At 50.6% G+C, this 20,328-nt stretch overlaps 1 protein-coding gene across 1 annotated transcript; it reads right to left on the reverse strand.

Annotated features, from left to right (window-relative positions):
* Positions 1–529: 529 nt before the first annotated feature.
* On the reverse strand, positions 530–7,495 carry Fzd10 (frizzled class receptor 10). The gene is made up of 2 exons (XM_048433693.3): positions 7,356–7,495; positions 530–3,720 (listed from the first exon to the last, which is right to left on the reverse strand). Exon 2 carries the CDS (start codon positions 3,333–3,335, stop codon positions 1,587–1,589), a length of 1,749 nt encoding a protein of 582 aa, XP_048289650.1. The 5' UTR covers positions 3,336–3,720; positions 7,356–7,495; the 3' UTR covers positions 530–1,586.
* Between the last annotated feature and the right edge of the window lie 12,833 nt (positions 7,496–20,328).

The following is a 20,328-nucleotide window of genomic DNA, read 5'->3' on the forward strand; positions in this document are numbered from 1 at the left end:
AGTATAGAAGACCCCGAGTCTGCACTAGGCCCTGTAGCTGTCTGAGTGATGAGCACAAAGGATGCTGGGAGCTTTGAGAGGGCCAAGCGTCTGACCTTGTTGCTGGTGACCTCATTCAGTGCCACTTTAACCTGGCCAGCTCTGAAAACTCACCCGATGGCCCCAGAGCTGCGGTACCATGGCCCATTCAGGCTGGTGCACACAGTGCATCAGGCAGACACTGCTGGCTGTCCTCGGCTGGTTTCTAGAGGGGGAGAGGGAGGGGGGAGGGGGGAGGGGGAAGCTTCCTGGGTGCATATGGGCTCAGCAGTCAATGTCCATGAAGGCTAGCTGGCAGGAGTCACCCCAACTTTACCCACTGCCTTCACATATACCTCTGAACTCCAGGGTGCTTCATTCTCCCAGCCTTAGAACTTGCCTGTCTCCAGGTTCATGGCGAGGCACTGTCAGCAAAGTTCAGCCAGCCTTACGCACCCACAATCTGGCCGCCCGGAGATAGAGAACATTTCCCTCATCGAGGCACAGTGACTAGCAGCAAACTAAAGAATGTCTTTTATTTTTAATAAAATAGTGGAGCATGAAAAATATCATATATTACAGATATACAGAGGCAGGCATCGCCCTCCCCGGCTGGAGACAAAGTTTGTCTTGCCAAGTGCTTGAGACCACTCATGGAAATCATTTGTTTAACAACTGAGAGTCAATAAGCCTTCTGGGTGCTCTCCGCTGATTCCCCCTCCCCTCCCTTCTCCTCTCCACAAATCAGTCCCAAGGAGTAGAACACGCTGGCTTGTTTTCCATTAAAAAGCCACAAAATGTATCAGGCTGAAGGGTTTTCTGAGGCTTGGGCCTCTTAATTCTTTTGAAAGATGATTTCTTTTGTTGTCTTTTATTTACAACAAAATACTTTTTTCTCTTTTATTTTTATGGGGAACGGGGGAAATGTAAAAAAAAATGTATTGCACACCATTTGAATTCTCCAGTGTTAGGTTAGGGGGGGTCTATGTTGGAGAAAATAACTATGAGGGCTGGTGGGGGGAGGAGACCCTCTTTAAGGGACCTGCAGGCCTTGGCGTGTAGAGATGGCTCAGGGTCCCTTTCTTTTGTCCACCTCCTCGCCCCACCCCTATACAGCAGCCTTGCTGGGAGAGGGAAGAGCAGGGGCCCTTGGGTGGCTCATTTGCAAGCCCCCCAAAAAACCTCTTTGGCTTGCAAAGGAGTTATTCGACCTCAAGTTTGTAAGCAGACAGCAAAGCCTGAATACACAGATGTGTGTTTGAGGCCTAAACAAAAGTTTTCTTCAGAGGATGTTTGAATCGATTACGTTACCACACGTCAGTTACACAAGAGACTCCTTCTGTAATGAGTGACCCTTCAAGGAGGCAGCAAACAGAACAGAACCTTTACGTTCAGGACGTCAAATCGTTCTGAACTTCAAGGTAGACTTTATATATATGTATATATACATATACATATACATAGATACGCATATATATACTTTTTACTTTGATTTAAACAACAGCCACCCAGCCAAGAAGAGCAGCCCAATTGGGCTCTGTCTGTCCTGTTCTCCCAACCAGCGGCCTTTACACGCAGGCTGAAGGCTGGACAGGAAGCTCATACTTCCCAAGGTGAGTTTTTTGAGGGTGCTGTGCCTTTTTGTAGATCCCGGCACTAGTGACCACACTGGCTGGTTTCCTCCGGCTCTTTCTCTTTAGCCCCCTGCTGCACACATGTTGCCAGGACTGTAGGGTCTTGGAAGTCCAGACCCACACCCCACTGGTGATGCCTACCACCAGGAGCATGGACACTTTGACCATGAAGACCTCCACAGCAGGGATGGAGGTGGTCATCAGACAATCAGGTGTCTTGGTCTGATTGTTCATCTTACACTTGTGCTGGGTGGCCAGCATTTTCCAGTAGTCCATGTTCAGACGTTCATAGAAGTAGCAGGCAATCACACAGGTGGCCGGCACAGTGTAAAGCAGGGAAAAGACCCCGATGCGTACCATGAGCTTCTCTAGTTTGTCCGTGTTCTCCCCACCTGTTTTCATCACCCTCCGGATATGGAATAAAGCCACAAAGCCGGATAGGATGAAGGAAGTGCCGATGACCAGGTAGCAAGCCAGCGGGACCAGCACGAAGCCAGTCAGAGCATTGACATCCATGCTGCCCACATAACACACACCAGTGAGCTCATCCCCTGCCACACGGCGCATCACCAGGATCAAGATGGTCTTCACAGCCGGGATGGCCCAGGCTGCCAGGTGAAAGTAGCTGCTGTTGGCTTCAATGGCCTCGTGGCCCCACTTCTTGCCGGCTGCCAGGAACCAAGTGAGGGTGAGAACCACCCACCATAAAGAGCTGGCCATGCCGAAGTAGTAAAGTACCAAGAAGACTAAGGTACAGCCAGTGCTCTCCAGACCCTCCTGGATAACATACAGTTGTCCACTGTCCCTGTCGCAGGCGATGCTCTCAGCGCCAGCAAAGAGTCGAATGATATAGCCCACCGAATAGACGCAGTAGCACATGGAGAGGAAGATGATGGGACGTTCGGGGTACTTGAAGCGCGATGGGTCAATGAGGAAGGTGAGCACGGTGAAGGCGCTGGAGAAGAAGCACAGCACCGACCAGATGGCCAGCCAGATCACAGCAAAGCGCTTGTCTTCGCGGCTCCAGTACACATCCACCCCCGGAGTGCATAGAGGCGCACAAGACTCGCTTTTCTCCACGTGGTGGAACTTGCCCGGGTTGTCACAGCCTGCGCGACCGGGACCCCCGTCCTTTAGCGGGTGTTCTTGTGCACTGTGTGGCCTCTGGGGCCTGAAGAGTGGAGGGAACATGCCAGAGCCCCGGCTGGGCTCGTCCGAGCCGTTGTTGGGTGCCTCCATGCACAGGTAGTTGGGGTCGTTCTTGTTGGGGAGCTTGCTGCAGTCCAGGGAGTCCGGCCACTTGAATTTGAACTGCTCCATGATCGGTGAGCACTTGAGCCGGGCCTGCTCACACATGACCCGGCAAGCGGGGATGGGCGTGGAGACCTGTTCAGTGCACATGGGCGCATACAGCGAGCACAGGAAGAAGCGGAGGTGGCTGTGGCAGCCGTACTCCACGAGCGGCGCAAACTCGTGCAGTTGAATAGCCGCCTCACGCTGGTTCTCGTGGCCCATCAGGTTGGGCATGCGGGTGGTGTTGTAGCCGATGTCCTTACACATGGGAATCTCCACCGGCTGACACTTGCCGTCTCCAGGGCGCTCCAAGTCCATGGAGCTGATGGCTGCGCACGAGCCCATCATCACCTGCAGCAACAGCCACAGGCGCGGGCCCGGGTGCTGCATGGTGGCGCCCGCGGTATCCCCGCGCCGCTCAGGGCCGTCGCTCCCGGGCACGGGCTGCTGCTGCTGCCCGTGGCTCCGCGCCCCGGCTCGGGCCCCCGCGCATGCCCGTCCAGCCTGGCCCGAGCGCTCGCGGCGCCCGGGGCCCCTGTGGTGAGCGCGCGGCCTCGGCCGAGTCGGGGGCGGCGGGGGAGGGGAGCGAAGTTTACAAACAATACGGCGGAGCGAGCGCGGCTCTGTGCTCAAACTTTGGCCTCTTCTTCCGGGCGCGCGTGTTCGGGGACCGCGGTGGGGAAGCGCGGGCGCACCTTGATCCCGGGTCCAGGCGCTCTTCCCTCCCGGCGCCGGCAGCTGTTTCTAGCTCGGCGTCCCGGGATGAGAAGACTTGCTAGAAGCAAAGAGGGAGGAAAGGGGAAAAAAAGCCGATTGGTGACAGGCCCCGCCCCCGCCTGCCGCCCGCCGCCCCGCCCCGGCGCTGCTTTGCATCAGAAAGCCTTGCGCCCCGGGCAGCCTCGGCCCTCAGCCCCAGCTCCGGGCTGGACCCCAGCCTCCAGCTTCACCTCCTGCCGGCCTCTCCGCCTGCGCTCCCTATCCAGGGTGGGGGGCCCCTCGGGATTATACCCGGTACCCCAAGGACGCCAAGGTTACGGGAAGTTTGGATACTGGCGGGGACCCGGGTAAGGGTGGTCCTCACCCGGGGTTGGGGGCTGGGGACGCATCTTCTACTTTTATGATGGGTCCCTGGCGGAGGGCACTTTCAAAGAGACAAGGGATTTGCGTTTTATAACCGTGCTCATAAAGTGGCCCCTCGGCTTGTAAAGCTGCCCGCGTCTACCCGAGGCCCGGGGTTTGCTGCCCGGGGCGCGGGGCTCGGGCTCAGGGGAGGGGCTGCCTTTGAAATTTCAAAAGGGCCGAACGCTGGGGAGGGGGAGGGGATCTGAGAAGCCGGAGTTTAGAGCCTCTACTGCGAGGTCTACTCAAAGAAAGAGGGGAGGGGACGGGGAGGAGACTTTCCGGGCCGCTGACACCCAGTACCCCGGGAAGAGGGGCTCGACTTAAATCGTGGTGACCTCTGCCCCGCCAAGGCCACCGTGTTTGGGCCATCGCGCTAGGTCTGCTCGTGGTTTCTCCAAGCGGTTGGGTTTATTTATTATAGGAAGTCGAGTATTTATATTATTTGGAGAGAGACGTACCCGGCCTGCGCCCTCCTGGGAGGCGGAGGTTGGGCCCCGGCCTATGCGCGCACCGCTGGTTCCCACGCAGCCTCTGCGTCTTTCGGTGCTGGCTCCCGCCCTTCGGGTTTGGGCTAGTCTGTGATAAGGACACAGAGTTTCCACGTCCTTCCCCCTTATAGGGAGTGCACCGTGGGAGCCCACCTCAATCCCTGGATGTCTGAGAGTACTGGGGTGCGGCACCTGTCGCAGACTCTTGACTTCGGATAAACGTCCCATTGGGCGGTGCCCTACTCTTTCCTTAAACGACCCCCCCCACACTATCTAGGTCGGCGTTTGAAGTGTTTTGGAAACTACCAGGACCTCCAGTGCGGACTCCTCCAACTACATAGGGTCAGCTAAGCCTCCTACTGCTCTTCTTTCTCCCCATCCTGCGCACCCCAGGACCAAGTTAGGTGCGCACGCGACTGGAAGCCCTCGGTGGCCAGCTGCCTCCAGCAGCCAAGCTAAGAGCGAGAGTGCCCAGGACCCCTCCTCTCTGCCCAGCCCTGTGCTTCCCCCAGAAGATCGGCTTCTAATTAAAACGAGAGGCGTCAGAGTCCCATCTGCAGGAAACCAGGGAGTTCTTCTTCCTTTCCCATCTGATTTGTCAGACATTATAGACAGACCTGAGACCGGGACGTGACTAGGACCCCTGGATCCTCCGGGGCAGACTCCTGCCCTCACCTTCGGATCCCCAGCTCCCTTTGCATTTCACGGGAGTCGCTGGAAGGAAGTTGGGTCCAGAGAAACAGTGGCCCGGAGGGCCGAGGTTAACGCAGTCAGAACAGCTACCCACCACCGTGTTAGTAACCCAAGAAAAACCCGATATGTGGTGAGAGCTTGCAACTTGTACAAGAATAGCTTGCTTGGACATTTATAGCCTATCTAGTAAGCTGTTTTTAAAATCTTTTCAGTTAGGTGAGATTCCTGGGCCATCGCTCAGCTTTAAGACAGGATTACAAGGGGTCCTTCCTGACGCTTTTGCTTTCTGTTTTATTTTATTTTTTTTTTTATTCCCCTCTTTGGGGTGGGATGGGGGCGTGGAAGAAGCCAGGGTGAGTTCCGCTCCGGAGTAGGGTGTGAGCTGTTTGAGACAGCCCCCACGTAATTGGTTTTTTTTATGCTCTGGTTACTTCTACAGTGTTAAGACCTATTATTTTAGCCATGACCACTTCACGTTCCTTTCTTCTCCCCACCCCCTTTAAATATATTAAGAAGAAAAAAAGCTAACAATTTCTTCCATCTGCCCAACCCAGAGAAATAGCAACAGATACACACGAGTATCTAAAAATAAGGCCCTGAGATATCGAGAGTGGAAGACAACTCTCAACTAATAAATGAAAGGGTCCTTTTGATGGCACCAGCTGAAAAGATATTTTATTTTTCTCTCTCCTGTGTGTGGGATTTGAGATGAGTGACTCTGGAGCAGCCGGGTCCCCTGCTGCTCAGCCCTGGCTCGGAAACTGGCCCCCCTCTGGCAAGCGTTATGGAGAGCTGGGAGGAATTTTATGGCTGTCTTTCTCCCCTCAGCTCTTTTTTTCTTTTGTCTTCTTTGAAGAACGACTTTAGACATTTTATTTACATATTTAACCAGGGATAAAAGAGGGAAGGGAAAGCTTTGGGGGCTGGCCTGGGAATAGGGCTATGTTTAAATTAATGGAAATCTTATTAGGCTTCTAAAATTTTGAGCAAGGATTTTTAATGAAACTTCGTAATTAAACACTTGTTTTTAAATAACATCCTAAAGCAAAGGATACTTTTGACCCCGCATCTCCTTATATATCTACATTTTAAAAAAAAAAAGTCTCAGAATACCTTCTGTCGATAGTCTTAAAGTCCTTGCAACTGTCACCCAAGGAGAGTACAAGGAATACTTTTAAGAACCAGACAGTGTCTTGAGTTAAATAAATTTGGAAGTGGCGGGGAGTTAAAAGGAAGGCCCTGTTTCATTTCCCTTAAACTAGCAAAGTTAGAAGTTTTTTTTTAAAAAAAAAAGTGCACCGACACAAGTCTCGCTAGCCATCACAGCTGCGTCCTTCCTTAGTAGGTCTTGAGTGAAGAGAACCATAAACTCTTGAGAGGTTTTCTGAAATGGGATTAGAGAGGACCCAAATAATCTCTTTAAGAAAAAAAAATAGAGCGCCTCCTACAATAAAGAGAAATTAAGTCAAAAGCTTAACCTGTTACAGGCTAATTGCAAAGTAAACCTGTGGGATACGAACCGAGGTCACAAAACAACATTAACATCCTGTCTACCAGCTTAAAGATGGACCAGGGGTCTGGTTCTTTGAAGCTGGTCTTGGTAGCTTTGCCTTGACAGACCTTTTTCTGGAACCTTTCTATTTGGGGGATCCAATTGGAAAACTCTTGAAAGCTCTGTTTGCATTTCCAAACTGTTCCTTAAAGGAAGGAGAGTGGTCCCACTCAATAGAGAATTCAATTTTCCAACCAACTGGTCTTGGGCCCACACTTCTCTCCTATGTTTTTTTTTTCTTCATAGGAAATACCTTTAAGTCACCCTAGGTGATATTTAGTTAACACGCACAAACACATACGCAAGCAAGCATAAACACACACACCTCATACCACAAAAGGAGTGCAGGTCGCCCCAAACTTAAGGACAGGTTTTAATTACATGTCAGGACACCGTTTGTAAGATACTGGGTGGGTGGGGGTGTGAGGCGCAAAGAGAAAAAAGCCCTCAGCCCTCGGCGTCATAAAATGCATGAAGGAGTGTCCCGGCCGCTGCAGAACAATTTAGGCCGCTATTTTAAGGCCACTTCCCTTGAAATGTGAATTGAAATATTACCAGAGGTTCGCGGGGCGCTTTCGTGTGAATTGCAAATCAAGCCTCGCTTTAATCCTCTTTCAAGGCCGGGCCTTGGATCGCTGGCGTCGCCCGGCTCCCCACTGCTTCTGGCGCAGAAGGGACCATTCAAGGGGGCAGCTCCCCTCCTCTGTTCCCACACTCCAAAAAACAACACCGCAGACAGACACCCTCCAACTAAATTAGATTAAACTCCTACTCTTCCACAGCGCATTAGCCTTTTTACAGCCCGGCTCTGCCGGTTGCTCCTCCCTGTTTAAAGACACAGCGCAGTTTTTTTCCGTCTCGGCCACCTCCACACAGACGTGTTGGGGAAAAAAAAACTTTAAAAGATGTAAAGTGCACCAGGCTAAATGATTTCAACTGCAAGAGAGACCTCTACGTAAAACACAGGCAGACCCTCGTGTGCCGGCTCCGGGACTTTCGTGGACCCACCCTGTGAGAAACTTAAACCCTAGTATATGGTGATCTTTAAAAAAATAACAATAACAAGATAAAGAAAATTTAGAGAATTGCCTCACAAAACGAAGCAGACAAATACGTGATTCTGTTCTGCGTTAATGTCCCAGAGGACACTAGAAGAAAAATGGCTGAAATGAAACCTCACCCTTTCTTCCCTGGGTACCTTGGACTCTGCTTCTGAGGTCTCAGTCCCTCCGGCCAATGCCTTTGTCTACCACCCCTGCAACATCTGTTTCTTTCCGCTTTACTCGTGGCCTGTCCACACGACCTCGGTTACCCAAGCCAGGAGACTGGTCCATCCCAGGCTTCTCCTCCTTGCATGGGTGAGGGAAGCAACCAGGATGACACAGTAAAGCTGTCCCTTCAGGGGCAAAGCTGGGGCGACCTCGAGTTCTGGCTGCCATCACTGAATCTGAAAACCCTTTCATCACTTTCTGGAGCAGTGGTTCTCAACCTGTGGGGGTTGATCCCTTTGGGGGGGTCAAACAATCCTTTCATGGGGATCATCATCAGACTTTGCATTAGGATTCATAACAGTAGCAAAATTACAGTTATGAAGTAGCAACAAAATAATTTTACGGTTGGGGAGGAACTGTGTGGAACTGTATTAAATGTTCACAATGTGAGGAACTGTATTAAAGGGTCACAGCATTGAGAAGGTTGAGAACCACGTGGTTCTGGAGTCATGTGATCAGGGCTGAACTATTTCCAGGCCCTGGTTTTCTCACCTGAGAAATAGGACCTAACCTAGTAAGGACAGTCACCTGGCTGTTTCCACAATACAATGTCAGTGCATTATGGGATGTGACTTTTTTCTTGGGTGGCGGGTATTGTGAAGCCTGGGGACCATAGTAAATCCAACCCAAGCATCCCTCATAGTTAATCTTGATTGTCAACTCCCTAGGACCCAGAATTACCTAGGAGACACTTGTCCGCCATTTCTGTGAGGAAGTCTCTAGATTAGGTAAACTGAGGCTGGGAGACCCACCAACCTGTGGGCAGCACCATCCTCTAGGACTGAATAAAATGGTGAAAGTGAGCTGAGCACCAGCATCCATCTCTCTCTCTACTTCCTGACTGTGGATGCCACGTGACCAGCTGCCTCATGCACCTGCTACCATGGCCCTCGGCTGTTGATGGGCTGTACCCTCACAGTGTGAGTCAAAATAAACCCTTTCTTCCATCAGTTGCTTCCTGTCAATTAGCTTGTCACAGAAAACTAGTAGTAAGACAGAATCCAAAGAAACAATCTAAAAGTCAGATGAGTCACCTGACAGGGAGCCTGTGACATGTTCAGATACTGAGCTTCTGGGGCCAATCAAGTTACTCGATCATACAGGAACAGTGACACAAGACGAGGAAAGAATTCCCATCTCAGAGATGGGAAACTGAGGCCCTGGGGTCACGTTATAACTGTGACCTGAGAGACCCCATCTATTCAGGGGTCCTGGGTGGCACCTGTCTCCCAATAACATGTACCCAGGAAATGTCAGCAGCCCACGGCTGGGACTTTCAAAAACATATTAGGTATGTTTACAAGGTCAAACAGTGATATAGTTGAGACAGATAGGCCATCTTCAAACACTTCAGAGATCTACAGAATAGGGCATTTAAGGGGTTTTAATAACATAGTTTTGTTTTGTTTTGTTTTTTTAATGACAATGAGACATGTCTATTCCTGGCAGCACCAATTTGCTTTGGAGAAGATGATGGACATCGAAGAAACGCCACATGGAGTTTACGATCTGTGTGGTAAAAGTAAGTCACTGGGCAAGAAAGAGTTCTTGCTTCGATTGCTGTCACCCTTCTACCTAATGGAGAAGCGTCTGTGTTCTATGTGTTCTACAGTCTCTTTGAAGGGGATGTCCAAAGTCAGGGATTACAGGGGAAAGATGTTCATTTATGACCTCAGCTGTGGAATCTCAGAATGGTTACTTAACCTCTCTGATCTACTTTCTGTTTCTCTACTTTAAAATGAGGGTAATAATGTCTTTTCTTTGTTTTTTTTTTTTTTTTGTTTTTTTGAGGCAGGCTTTCTCTGTGTAGCATTGGAACCTGTCCTGGGGAACACGCTTTGTAGATGGGGCTGGCCTCAAACTCCCAGAGATCTGCCTGCCTCTGCCTCTCAAGTGCTGGGATTAAAGGCGTGTGCCACCACCACCCAGTTTAATAATTTTAATTTTTGTAAGATTTAGGGTAGAGTGAAGTCAGGAAGCTGCAAAGAAGTCCTCTAGAAGCAGGCCAGTTGGCATTCACTGGCCAGCTGACTCCCTGGAAGAACTTAGTTTTGTTTGTTTCCTTGTTTGTTTTTGGTTTTTAAAATATGTGTGTGTCTTTGCCTGCAGGTATGCCTGTACCATGTGCCTACCTGGTGACTGAGGTGGCCAGAAGAGGTCATCAGATCCCCTGCAACTGGAGTTACAGGTGGTTGTGAGCCACCATGTGGGATGCTGGGAAACTGAACCTTTGTCCTTGACAAGAATAGCAAGGTGCAGCTGAGTCCCCCCCCCCTCTTTTTTTTTTTTTTTTTTTTTTTTTTTTGGTTTTTCAAGACAGGGTTTCTCTGTGGCTTTGGAGCCTGTCCTGGAACTAGCTCTTGTAGACCAGACCAGGCTGGCCTCAAACTCACAGAGATCCACCTGCCTCTGCCTTCCGAGTGCTAGGATTAAAGGCATGCGCCACCACTGCCCAGCTTTAGTCCCTTTCTTAATCTGTCCATTGGTCTGGTGGAAGACAAGATGACTTCGCTGACAACTGTATGCTCAAGTAGTACCAATTTCCTTCCCTGTCGGCTTCTGGGTCTGTAGCTTCCTCCTCCCAACTTGAATGCAGCCAGGGAAAAGAGCTGCCAATCTTCTTTTTTTTTTTTAAATTGAATTATACATTTTAATAGGTACAGTTTCTTTTTTTCTTTTTCTTTTTCTTTTTTTTTTATTTTGTTAAAAAAGAAAACAGTCGGGCTGGAGAGATGGCTCAGAGGTTAAGAGCATTGCCTGCTCTTCCAAAGGTTCTGAGTTCAATTCCCAGCAACCACATGGTGGCTCACAACCTTCTGTAATGGGGTCTAGTGCCCCTTCTGGCCTGCAGGCATACGCACAGACAGAATATTGTATACATAATAAATAAATAAATATAAAAAAGAAAACAATCTTTTTTTCATTATACATATCAATCCAAGTTCCCACTCCCTCCCCTCCTTCCATTCCCTCCAACTTACCTTCCCCCACCCCCCATCAACTCAACCCTGTCCAGCGGGCTGTCTCTCCTTCCCATATCTGTGTGGTCTTCCCTCACGTGGTCCTCTCTCAGGTGACCCTTTGGCTCCAATGCTGTCCCTAACTATCCTGCCTAGATCTGCAGCTGCCTACGTCCATCTCCTTCAGCCCCTCTGGGTCCTCCCACTCCTCCCACTCCTCCCACTCCTCCCACTCCTCCCACTCCTCCCACTCCTCCCACTCTCCCAGCCTTGAAGATCCCCTGGCTGTTTCTCCACGTTTCCACGCTTATGCTCACCCTCCACCTCCTTCCGGAGGAGGCCACACTGTGTGAGACCGCAGAGTCATCTGTTTGTTGCTTTCCTAAAGTGTGCTCACGGGGTTCTTCCTGCCCCTGTCCCAGGAAAGCACAGACAATGACTCAATGAGTTAACTCAAGAGTGTAAACACAAAATACAGAGGTGAAGCCGGGCAGTGGTGGTGCACGGAGACAGGTGGATCTCTGTGAGTTTGAGGCCAGCCTGATCTATACAGAGCAAGTTCCAGGACAGGCTCCAAAGCTACAGAGAAACCTTATCTCAAAACAAAACAAAACAAAACAAAAACAAAACAAAACAAGAAAACACAGGAGAGAGCCTGCGGGGCTCAGGGGTCTGTTGACAGAGGGATGGATGAGCCAGCAGTCACACGTGCAAGACCAGGTCTTAGAAGACAGCTGCTTCACCTTGCAGCACAGAAGCAAGGAGTGGGGAGTGGGGAGGAGGAGGCTGGCCCACCCCAGGTGGGCACATGCCTGCAGCAGTGACCGAGTCTTCCCAGGGAAGGATCTCCACGACATGAGGAAGCCTTAAGAGTCTCCCAGGTTTCCTTTGATCAAGTATGAGCAGTATGGCCTTCTGCTCTATTCTGGATCTCAGAGATATGCTCGGTACCTGAGTTACCCTGTGGATTAAGGCAGGCAGGCAGCGCACATGCTTCAGAGACCATGAAATGAAATATGAGTCTGAGCTGGACCTGTGTTAGAAAGGCCGGGAGGTATAACAGTGGCAGACCCCAGCCACACGGGGAAGAGGTCTGGCCTGCAGCTAATTTAGTGGTAGGCACATCCAGAGGGCTGTCTTGGGGACCCTACTTAGTTTTCCACTCTGCAACCCAGGCAAGACTGGCAGCTCTTTATAGTCCATGATCCTAGAGAAACTAAGCAACAAGGTGAACCCTAAGAAAAACATATATAGATTCACCTGAAAAGTCGAAATCGACAAGATCGCCTGACAAAATTGGGAACATAGGGGTGGGGGTGGGGGAGAAGGGAAGGTAAAGGGGAAGAGGAAAAGAGAAGGGGAGGGGCTTGGAGAACTTGAGGCAACAGGATAGTCTAGATGGAGGAAGGACAGAGATGAGAGCAAAGAAAGAGATATCTTGATTGAGGGAGCTGTTATGGGACTAGCAAGAAACCTGGTTCTAGAGAAATTCCCAGAAATCCACAAGGATGATCCTAGCTAAGACCCTAAGCAATAGAGGAGAGGGGGCCCGAACCGGCCTTGCCCTGTAGTCAGACTGATGAATATCTTCAATATCACCATAGAACCTTCATCCAGCAACTGATGGAAACAGAGGCAGAGACCCGCATTGGAGCACTGGACTAAGCTCCCAAAGTTCAGTTGAAGAGTAGGAGGAGTGAGAATATGAGCAAAGAGGTCAAGACCATGATGGGTTCACCCACTGAAACAGTTTACCTGAGCTAATGGGAGCTCGCCAAATCCAGCCAGATTGGGAAGGAACCAGCCTAGGACCAAACTAGACCCTCTGAATGTGGGTGACAATTGCATGTCTGGGGCAGACTGAGGGCCATGGGCCCTACTGTTTGTACTGGCTTTTTGGGAACCTATTCTCTTTGGATGGATACCTTGCTCAGCTGAGATACAGTAGGGTGGGCCTTGGACCTTTTCCAAAGCAATGTGCCTTACCGTCTCTGAGGGTTGAGTCTGGAACAGTGGTGTTCAATCTTCCTAAAGTTGTAACCTTTTAATGTAGTTTGTTATGTTGTGATGAACCCCCCATAAAAGTATTCCATTGCTACTCTATAGCGTAATTTTGCTACTGTTAGGAATTGTAAATATCTGACATATGGGATATCTGATATGTGAGCCCCCCAAAGGGGTCACAACCCATGAATATCTGGGTGTTCAAAGAGCAAAGACTGGGAAATAGTAAAGGAAAGGGTGGGGGAGGAGGGCAGGCTGTGGAGGCAGTTTGGGGACCTCTGTCTTACTTTACTGTCTGCCACTGTGAAAAACACCATGACCAAAAACAAGCTAGGGAGGAAAGGGTTAATGCATCTTCCAACTTACAGCCCACCCTGAAAAGATGGCAAGGCAGGAACCAGAAGGCAGAGTCTGAAGCAGAGACCACGAAGGAACACAGCTTACTGCCTTGTGCCTTGCTCAGTTTGCCTTCTCAATTAACCCAGGACCTCTGCCCAGGGTTGGCACTGCCCACAGTGAGCTGGGCCCTCCCACATCAATCACCCAGAAAATGCTCCCAGACTTGCCTACAGTCCCATCTGATGGGGATGTCCTCTCAATCGGTTGTCACTCTTCCCGGATGACCCTGGCTTGTATCACGTTGATGAAAAGCTAAGCAGCATAGGATGGCTCCTCTGTAGACCTCATAGGCAGGTCTTAGCGGGCCTGCGATGGTATTCTGAGGGAAAGGTCAAGAATCCCAGGCCGGCTCTGAGGAGATGTGAGTTTTTCTCTGACTTTGATTTTCCTGAATCGCTCGCTGGCTGCTGTGTCAAGCTTGGGTAGGTAGGGGTTGGGATGTAGAGGAAGGGCTCTGTTGAGAAGCAATTGGAGACCAGGCTAGGGTCTGGACCTCTGAGGTCAAAAAGTTGATGGTCACAGGTTGAGTTCTGTTCAGGTAGCTGGGAAGTCAGTTTTGTGTGTGTAGAGGTCAGAGGTCGTACCTCCCCCTTAACTGGAGACAGTCTCTTGTTTTGCTTCTGTGTATTCCAGGCTCACTGGCCCTTGGGCTTCTGGGAACTCTTCTATTTCTGCCTCCCGTCTTACCATAGGACAGCTGGATGACAGACACTCTCCGCCATGCTCAGCATAAATGGATCCTAGGGATTTGAACCCAGGTCCTTATGCTTGCCTGTTGTATTCAGTGAACCATCTCCCCCACCCCCACCCCAACCCCACCACCAGCACTTTTGCTGCCCTGTCCCCCTGATGGAGAAGCTGAAATTCTGAAGCTAACGCCGATGGCCAACACACTGGGCAGACCTTGAAGCTGACTCTTCATTGTTGCTCTACAGGGCCCAGAACTAGTTCCACACTAGCCCAGTGGGAACCAGAGCCAAAGGGACAGAGGACGGGGAAGGACAAGCTCTGTGGCTTCTGCAGCTGCTGCCTTTGGAGTGAGGGATTCCTGCCAGGTCCTCTCCAGCTTACAGAGGCAGCCGAGTCTGCTGGGACAAGGACAAGTGAGCCAGGACTTGCCTAACAAGTCTGGGCAGTCAGCTGTCACCTAACCTGAGAGATGAAGGCCAAGATGCCTGCTGTCCCAGGGGAAGAACCTCAGGAGTGACGGTCAGTAGCACTAGGTGTCACCTGGCTATCATCTGGGGCTAGGCCAATGGACACCTGCCTGCTCATCACCCTTACTTAGATAGAGGCCATTGCCATAGGCATGGGGTCTCAAACCTATGAGTAGTAAAAAGGCCCCGGGGTGGATCTGGGTTTCATGGTGAAAGAGGAAGCCATTCATGAACTTTGTCATCCTGTAGAGGGCTCAACCTCACTCAGAGACCCAGGGACCCAGGGACCTGGGATGTGGCTTCTCTGCCCCCAGGAGCACGTAAACCATATTTTTATATTAAGTGCTGGAAACTGAATTCAGGGCAATGCAAATGTGCTAGATGTATTATTTGCTCTTCTTGATGCTGTGAAAAATACCCGACTCACAGAGAAAGAGTTTATGCTGGCTCCAGTCCTCTGTGGAGGGGAGGTTTGGTGGCAGGAGGCTGAGGTGGTTGTTCCCACTGTACTGAGTCAGGAGACACGAGTGGGGTGGATCTGATGTCCGCTTCGCCACCTCCACCCCTATGCTCTTGCAGGTGACACTGCGCTGAGTGGATGAAGACTCTTCAGGAGGTGAAACTTCACTGGAGGAACTGTGTCACCTGGGTGTGGCCTTCAGGGTTATCTTGGGACTGAGGGGCAGTTTCCTGTTGACTCTCTGCTTCCTGTTCCCAAACGTGAGGCATCCCAGTTCCATGTTGCTCCCACTGCCATGATAGGCTGTGTGCTCAGAACATAAGCCAAGATACATCCTTCCTCCCTAATTCACTTCTTGTCTTTCAGTCATGGTAACAAGAAGGGTGACCACCGTGCTGTGTCACTGATGTCAGCAGGTGCTTCTCCATCCAATCATCACCTTGTCTGCTGCCGTGGTAAAACACTGACCAACAGCAGGTCGAGGAAGGGGTTCAGCTACCACACTAGCTCACAGTAAAGGAACGCCACATTAGTGGGGGGCTGGCGTCCAGATTAATGTCACTCAGGAGCGCTGGCGAAGGGTTGATTGTGGAAGCGGGCTGCTTCCCCGGCTCCCGTGTTTCAAAATCCACGGACATTTAGCCTTTCCCCAGCTTTTGGCTGTGCTTCCCACAGCGACTCTCCTGCACTGTAATGGTGGCACATCCTGCTTTGTAGAATGTTCTTCAGAAAGACCTAGACTGAGTCTCTCTGGCCTCCCAGTGACTCATTCCCAGCTCTCTTTTCTCACCCGGCGCTGGAGTGGGGGGGAGGGGGGCTCCCCTTTACCTCTCTTTCCTCTTTCCTTCCGTTGAAGCAACCTGGTGTGGGCCTGGGAGGCAGAACGCTGGGACCCTTCCCATGTTCAGGGATATCTGGGTGGACCACTATCTGGACCCTTGAGTCCAAACAATTTTTTCACGCACTGCGTTCAGGAAGACTGGGGGAGGACTCTCAAATGTTAGTACTCTCTGGTGGCAGTGCACAACAATGGGCAGGGTATGACCTGGAACGGCAAGGCCATGGCTAGGGAAGCTCCAGGGCTGAGTCATTTGGCAGCTGAAAGCCTTGTCGAGGATTTATGCTCATTTCTTCTGCTGCACTGCTATTTCCAGCCTATAGGCTTGGCACGGGCTAACTCCCCTCTTACCCTCAGGATTGCTGCTGCTGCTCCTGCCATCACATACACAAGCAGCTTCTGTCCAATGGGAATGAAGCGGGGATACACCGACCTTGGTGACGGGAAGTAAGAGCACAACCACTCCCTTAGACCAGCTGGGATGTGTCCCGAGTGGGGCGGAGGGGTTGGTGGCCGATAGGCATCTATAGGGTCCTCTGGGTTTGGTCTCTAGGGGCACGTGGTGGCATTTGGACTGTGAGGCGGCACTGTCCCCAAGAAGGGCTCCTGCACACCATCCATGTAACAACCACAGTTTCTGTGGGATGAGCTCTTGCTGGGGCTGTAGAGTGATAACTGTGCCCAAAGGAGCTCCCCCCTTCCCCCCCCTCCCCCCCGCTATGTGATGGCCCCTATGTGATGGCGTGGTCAGACCCAGCTCCGGTTGCCTCAGGAGTCATCTGGGGTTGGAAGTAAGGTTTTTTTTCTTAGGGTGAAGGGTTGGGAGTTGGGCCACTGGTGTCCTACCTAGGGAGGCACCTGTTCTTTCTAGCCCTGGCAGCCCGTGTGTGTATTCACCGGGCCCAGGGAGTGGCCTAATTACCCACATAATAGCAGGTCACTGATGGCTTCAGGTTTCACAGAGGAGAAATATCCCTGCAAAGGCTTTTGATGTGGTTTATGAAGCCAGGAGGCTGAGGGCACCTCAGATTTTAAGTGCCTGATGGAATGCACAGGGGGAGAAAAGTTCCCAACATGTTTACCTAAAGGACACTGGAGTCCCAGAATTCAGGTTGGGCTGCCTTTCAGGAATATCTGTCTGTTCCTGCTTCTGGAAGGACCGAAGCTCTGCCAGTCCATAGGCAGAGCTCTTAACATCAGCATATACACAGTTTCCCGGAAAGAGACAGCAGGACCACTTCCAAGTTTCATAATTACAGTGTGTCTGTCATCTACCCGAAGTCCCCACTCCTGCGCTCTGAAGTTTCCCTCCCTATCCTCCAACTCTTATATGCCTTTTTTTTTTTTCAAGACAGGATTTCTCTGTGTAGCCCTGGCTGTCCTAGAACTCACTATGTAGACCAGGCTGGCCTTGAACTCACAGAGATCCGCTCGCCTCTGCCTTCTGAGTGCTGGGAGTGTACGCTACCACTGCCCAGTTCTTACATGTTTTTTACCCCCTTTCTTGCTCTTCCCCGAGTCTTGAGAGCGGGTGTATTAGCATCTAGAAGCCCTATCTATGACTGACTCCCAGGTCTTTGAACAGTAGTGAACCTCTGCCTTGACTGCTGCCCAGCACGGTAAGAAACTTCTCTGTGGAAGCAGAACCAATCTATAGATCTAAACATAGCTGCTTAGAAGGTGGCTTGGCGACTTGAACATTTAGAAAATCCTTATCAATACATCCTAGGGTCTATGATTTCCCTAGTCTTATGTTTCTGACCATGTTCACAGTGCCAGGCATGAATTACTTACAGTTGAACAGGCCTCAATTCAGTGGTCGGTTACCCCAAGAACAGTCCTGCCACTATTGCACCAATGGTCTCATCTTGCTGAGATCCGGGACTGGATAAGACCTTTGATGACTTCCCCACCCCTCCGCTCACAGACTCCTTCGCCCCCACCTCCCACCACAGACTACACAGCACCTTCTACAAAAGGCAGCTATGAAAGTTGAAGGTGCCAGGAAAACTAGCCAACTGGGTGGGTGCGTGTTTCCTGCTCAATTCAAGGTTGGTATTTCTGTACCTGAGAACCAAACTGCGTGCTCTCTTTAGCAAGAGGTTCTTAACTTGTAGCTATGGTGAGAGACCCATATTTGGGGTATTATTTGGGGACCCTTGGGATCTTTTTGACTTTAGCTCAGTGGTTCTCAGCCTTCTGAATGCTGCGACTCTTTACTACAGTTCCTCATGCTGTGGTGACCCCAACCATAAAATGATTTCATCGTTACTTCACAACTGTCATTTTGCTACCGTTATGAATCGCAATGCAAATATGCGACTCCTATGAACCCTCTGTGTTGAGGCGCTGGGATCGCATCCACGTTGGGCTGCAGGAGCTGATTCTGGCAGTTGTGAAAGGAGAAGGCTGAGAGGCAGAGCCAAAGCGGGCACAGGCAGTCAGTGTCTACAGAGACACATGATCTCAATGAGGATAAAGCAAAGGGGCATGTCCTCCAGCTAGTTGGGGACATGGCTGATGAACACAGCTTCTGGCCTGAGCACGGGTTCTGGGGCCTCCAAGGTCCTGACTGGACCTATGGCTCCTGATCTTCCAGAATGAGCCCAGTGTGGGTGGGGAGGTGTTGAATACAGGGCACGCAGGGACAAGGCACCAAGGGATGTGTCTCTCATGTATAGAGCACCCAGGGGACAAATCCTTAACCATTTTCCCCTGGAGAGAAAATAAAAGAATATTTTGGCTTATTGGGTTAAATGGTAATATTCTACACGCTTCCCTTTGGTTTTTGCTTGTTTGCTTGTGGGATTTGTTTTAATTAATTATTAATTAATTTTTGAGACAGAATCTCATATGGCTCTGTCTGGTTTCAAAATCACTGTGTAGCCAAGGATGATAACTTCCTGATCCTCCTGCCTCCACCTCCTCTGTGCTGGGACGACAGGCCCACACTACCACTTTCAGTTTATTTTTTAGAGATTTATCTTATTATTTATTTACGCCTATGTGTATGTGTGCCTGTCTGTGTGGGAGAGTGTGCGCAAGGAGTGTGATGCTGGATAGAAGAGGGCATCAGATCCCCTCGAAACGGGAGAGATTGTGATCCGTCCCCCATAGGTACTGGGAACCAAACACAGGTTCTCTGCAAGAGGACTACGTGCTCTTAACCCCTGAGTTGTCTGTCCGGCCTCAACTCCCAGATTATGTGGTACTTGAGATTTAACCCAGGGTTACATGCCAAGTATACAAACACTTACCAACTGATTTACATCCGTGGTCTATCTCTCTGCTCTTGAAACATTCCTGTACACGTACACACACACACACACACACACACACACACACACACACACACAGTAAATAAATCAGATGTAATTTTTTTAAAGGTAGCTATTAGAATGCTCGAAACTGTTGCTTCCATCACATAGCCCATGTTTATTTATTTTGTTGGTTTGCTGTTGTGTGTTTTTTATTTTTATTTTTTTCAAAACAGGGTTTCTCTGTGTAGCCCTGGCTGTCCTGGAACTCACTCTATAGACCAGACTGGCGTTGAACTCATAGAGATCCGCCTGCCTCTGCCTCCCGCGTGCTGTGTCAAAGGTGTCCACGACCACCGCCTGGCCCATGTTCATGTCTTAAAGGCTCAGGACACCCCAGTTGTCTCTTTTGTTCTATATAGTGATTTAAAGAAATATGAATTTTCTCATGACCTCTAGTGACCTGCTGAACAACGACTGTTCACATCAAAACTAGAGCTTTTGTTTGAGCTTCTTACAAACTCTCATTATCTGGCCCCAGATCTAGCTGCAGGAAGGAGCCGCTGTGCCCTGCACATGAGATGGGATTCAGTCATTCAGGCCTGCCTTGTACCCAACTGGGCCCTCTTAATGCCTGCGGGGCCTCTGTGCAGACAGCGGAGGACACCCATTCGAGTCCCCAGGGAGGTGGGAACTCCCTGGGTCAGCTGAGGTGAGCCTGCACCTAGTCAGACAGTGAGATAAGATTGCCGGGGCCACGGTTCAGTTGCAACACAGAGAAGGCTCGGGCCTCTGCCTCTGTTTCCCTGCGTGGGCAGCAGTGTAATTATATGTACAGGGCAGAGTTGGGAAGCCTAATTACTGTGTGGGAAGCAGGATTCCTCCCACCTGGGCAGAGATGGTGGTCTCCCTGGCCCTCTCAGCCGGTGGGAGGCCCAGTCTGCCTAGATGCCAAGGAAGAATGAACGGGCTCACTTTAGGTTGCTGGGCTGAGCAAGTGCCAGAGTCCATGACGGCCTCTGTGACCCAGGGCTTTGGAGGTGGTGGGAGGCATCTGGAATTGCCAAGCCCATGTTTCCACCCTGGGACTCTCCACATCCTGGTTGAGTTAATATTCCTAACGTCTATGCTGTCTTCTCTTTCTCCCAGGCCCCAATACCATGAGTTCTCCCAGGACAGGGA

This window comes from Myodes glareolus, chromosome 2 (genome assembly GCF_982192425.1).
Source record: "Myodes glareolus chromosome 2, mMyoGla1.1, whole genome shotgun sequence".
NCBI classification, from domain to species: Eukaryota; Metazoa; Chordata; class Mammalia; order Rodentia; family Cricetidae; genus Myodes; species Myodes glareolus.